The 3,380-nt window shown below is 41.0% G+C and overlaps 1 protein-coding gene across 1 annotated transcript in view; it reads left to right on the top strand.

Moving 5' to 3' along the window:
• The window catches only part of LOC106811723 (unconventional myosin-Ib-like), a gene marked incomplete at its 5' end in the record, with an annotated part of 21,533 nt that overhangs the window by 11,715 nt on the left and 6,438 nt on the right, over nucleotides 1-3,380 (top strand). Inside the window, 2 exons of the mRNA XM_014815430.1 lie at nucleotides 739-845; nucleotides 2,330-2,465. Of these exons, the coding sequence (XP_014670916.1) occupies nucleotides 739-845; nucleotides 2,330-2,465 (243 nt within the window). The remainder of the gene's footprint in view (nucleotides 1-738; nucleotides 846-2,329; nucleotides 2,466-3,380) is intronic.

Here is a 3,380-nt window from a genome sequence, read left to right as displayed (position 1 = left end):
TTACTATTATGTTACTATTATGTTACTATTATGTTACTATTATGTTACTATTATGTTACTATTATGTTACTATTATGTTACTATTATATTACTATTATGTTACTATTATGTTACTATTATATTACTATTATATTACTATTATATTACTATTATGTTACTATAATGTTACTATTATATTCTTCTTTTAAATTCAACTATTTTCAATATTTAATATTTTAATTTTAATTCATTAAATTTCAACAAACCGAGCCGCTCACGTCATAGTGAAGGATATACGTCATAGAATTGGCAGCCGAATGTGTTCTGTGTATCAAGATGGTGAGGAATCCACGTTAATGTGAAAGAGAAACAATTTTAGCATCACTCGTCTGAGCAGTTGCTAAATTTGAAATGAATTTACTTAAAAATATACATATTAGCATCTAGATAGAATCATCGCTATATACGATTTGCATATATACAGCCTTTTTTCACCTCGAGTATATCGTAACCTTGTAAAAAATATCATTCTTAGTCTCTAAGAAACTATGACGAAGTCTGAGAGAATATAACGTTGATTAAATATATCAGATCAACGCTGTAGTGGGAAAATATTTATAGTTTACTATTAACCAGAGTGCAAGAAAGAGAGTTCAGTATGACAGAAGCAGAAAAGATTAAACTAAACAGAGTCCCCTTCCTGCTGTGTATACAACTTTTGTTTTACTAATCCTACGTGTGTGGTTGGTGTTATTGTAGTGCTACAAGTACCGGTTAAAGTTTGACCAGGCAGCGCGGAGTCGAATGAGGGAGAAGGTAGCAGCTAGCAACATATTCAAGAACCGAAAAGATGGCTACTTGAAAAGGTGAGCTGACTACAGACGACACCGTTCGCATGCGCACGCACCGTGTGTGTGCGTGTGTGTGTATGTGTGCGCGCGTGCGTGCGTGAGTGCCTCACGCCGCATATGTGTGCGTGTGTGCGTGCGTGTACGTGCGTGTGCGTGCGTGCATCACGCCGCATATGTGTGTGTGTGTGTGTGTGTGTGTGTGTGTGTGTGTGTGTGTGTGTGTGTGTGTGTGTGTGTGTGTGTGTGTGTGTGTCGTCGGCGGTATGCGTTATGTTGGGCGTGCGTGCGTGGCGTGGCCTCACGCTGCATATGTGTGCGTACTAAACTAAATTGGCAACCAGTCGGTTATTTGCAGCTTTACGGGGAAATTATTACGAGCTATTATCAGACGAATATAGCTTTAGAATTCATTTACTAATGTATCATTAAGTATCTAAGTTTCCAAGTAGCTGGGCGCGTAACGCCTGTCGATAATTTCAATCTAGCGAGGGACGGGGGATTCCATACGGTGAACGCATGTCGCGTGTTTAACGCTTGACTCGTGTTTTATGTTCAACCACCGTATTAAACGTAATACTGTTGTGGTTTAAGCTTGCAGTTATATGGTTGAAGATAGGGTCAGGGATAGAGATAGGCTTATTGCTAGTTATAGGATTAAGATTGGTGGAGATGGTGGTAGCTAGCGAGTACGTGTACCCATCAATTCTCCATCTCTCACTTCATCCATCCATCCATCCGTCCATCCATCTACCCGTGCATTCATCCACCCATCCATCCATCTAATAAGACTATCCATCCATCCATCCATCCATCCATCCATCCATCCATCCATCCATCCATCCATCCATCTATCCATCGCTCGCATCCATCCATGCCATGCCATCCATCCATTCCATCCATCCATCCATCCATCCATCCATCCATCCTATCATATCTATCCATCCTCCATCTGATTCCATCATTCATCCATCCATCAATTCAATCAATCCATCGCATCACATCCATCCAATCTATCTTATCCATCCATCCATCTTATCATCTATCCATTCCATCCATTCATTCAATGCCATCCATCCATCCATGACCATCTATTTATCACCATCCATCCATCTATCCATCTATCCATCCATCCATCCATCAATCCATCAATCCATCCATCAATAAATCTAAGGTTAAAGATAGGGTTAGGATTAGGATTCGGGTTATGAATAGGTATAGGGTCAGGGATTAGGATAGGTTTAAAGCTATAGGGCTTGCATACTAGGGTTATGCTTGGGATTAGGAATAAGGTTAGTGTTAGGGTTAGGTTTAAGATCAGGATTAGGCTTAGAATTAGGATTATGGTTAGGACTAGGTTTATGGTTTACGATAATATGGTGAAGGCTTACATAATGGCTGACTGACGCCGTCTGTTATCGACTTCCCCGCAACCCCCCAGCGTGCGTGCGTGCGTGCGTGTGCGTGCGTGCGTCTGACGTCACGTGTGTTTCTGTCGGCAGCGTCGGTCATCCGTTCCGCGGTGACTACGTCAGACTTCGCTCCAACTACAAGTGGAAGAAGGCGTTCGAAGACTCGCCGGACAACTACGTCGTTTTCGCTGACATGGTGCTAAAGATCAAACAGGTCGACGGGAAGGTCAGCAAAAGGTCGTAGCGATGATGTCATCGCGTTTATGACGTGTGACTGTGATGTCACGATGAGCATGGGGGGTGGGGGGCGTTTCATAGATTTTTTTGAATTTTTGAGAGTCAGTCTTTCTTTCGTGGCAGTGGCGGCACGTGGAGATTTAATTTTTTTTTTTTTTTTTTTTTTTTTATTTTTATTCATTTATTTATTTATTTAGTCATTCATTCATTTATTTATTCATTTATATATATATATTTATTTATTTATTTAATTATGAGGATCATCAATAAAGCTTTTTTTCATGCTGAAATGTGGCGTCTGCTAGTGGGTGACGTCACACGTATGTAGCGTGTTGTATCTAGTAACCGTCGGTAGCAGATGTCGGCTGCGCTCATTTGCATTTTTACTCACGCTGAGCATTTCTCACACATGCCTCTAGTCCGGTTGCCAATGACTGAACGTTGCAATCGGGCCCTTGGCAATTTTTTTATCACAAAAAAATGCAGATCATGTATTTTCCATCTGAGTGCGTAGTATTAGCTTAAGGGGGTAGGCATGCTAAACTTGCAATAACTCCTGTAATATTCGGTCAATCTTCAAACGTTTGGTAAAACTCCCCTCCTCTGCTCCTCCCCCCCCCCACAGAATACAGCCAACCTACTTGTGATGTCGACCAACGCCCTCATTTTTTTCAAAACGGTGCTGCATGCTGAAACGCGGCGTCTGCTAGTAAGTGACGTCACACGTAGTAGCTGTCGCTAATAGCCGTGGTTCGTGCGTTTGCATTTTTATACTCACGCTGAGCATTTCTCACACATGCCTCCCCCTCCTCTGCCTCCGCATAAAAAAAAAAAAAAAAAACAAAAAAAAAAAAAAAAAGGAAAAAAAGAGAAAAAAGAAAGAAAAAAAAAAACAGAGGGAAAT

This window comes from Priapulus caudatus, unplaced genomic scaffold, assembly GCF_000485595.1.
Source record: "Priapulus caudatus unplaced genomic scaffold, Priapulus_caudatus-5.0.1 Scaffold568, whole genome shotgun sequence".
Lineage (NCBI taxonomy): Eukaryota > Metazoa > Priapulida > Priapulimorpha > Priapulimorphida > Priapulidae > Priapulus > Priapulus caudatus.
The sequence above is the reverse complement of the archived record's forward strand: the minus strand, read 5'-3'. Positions and strand labels throughout refer to the sequence as shown.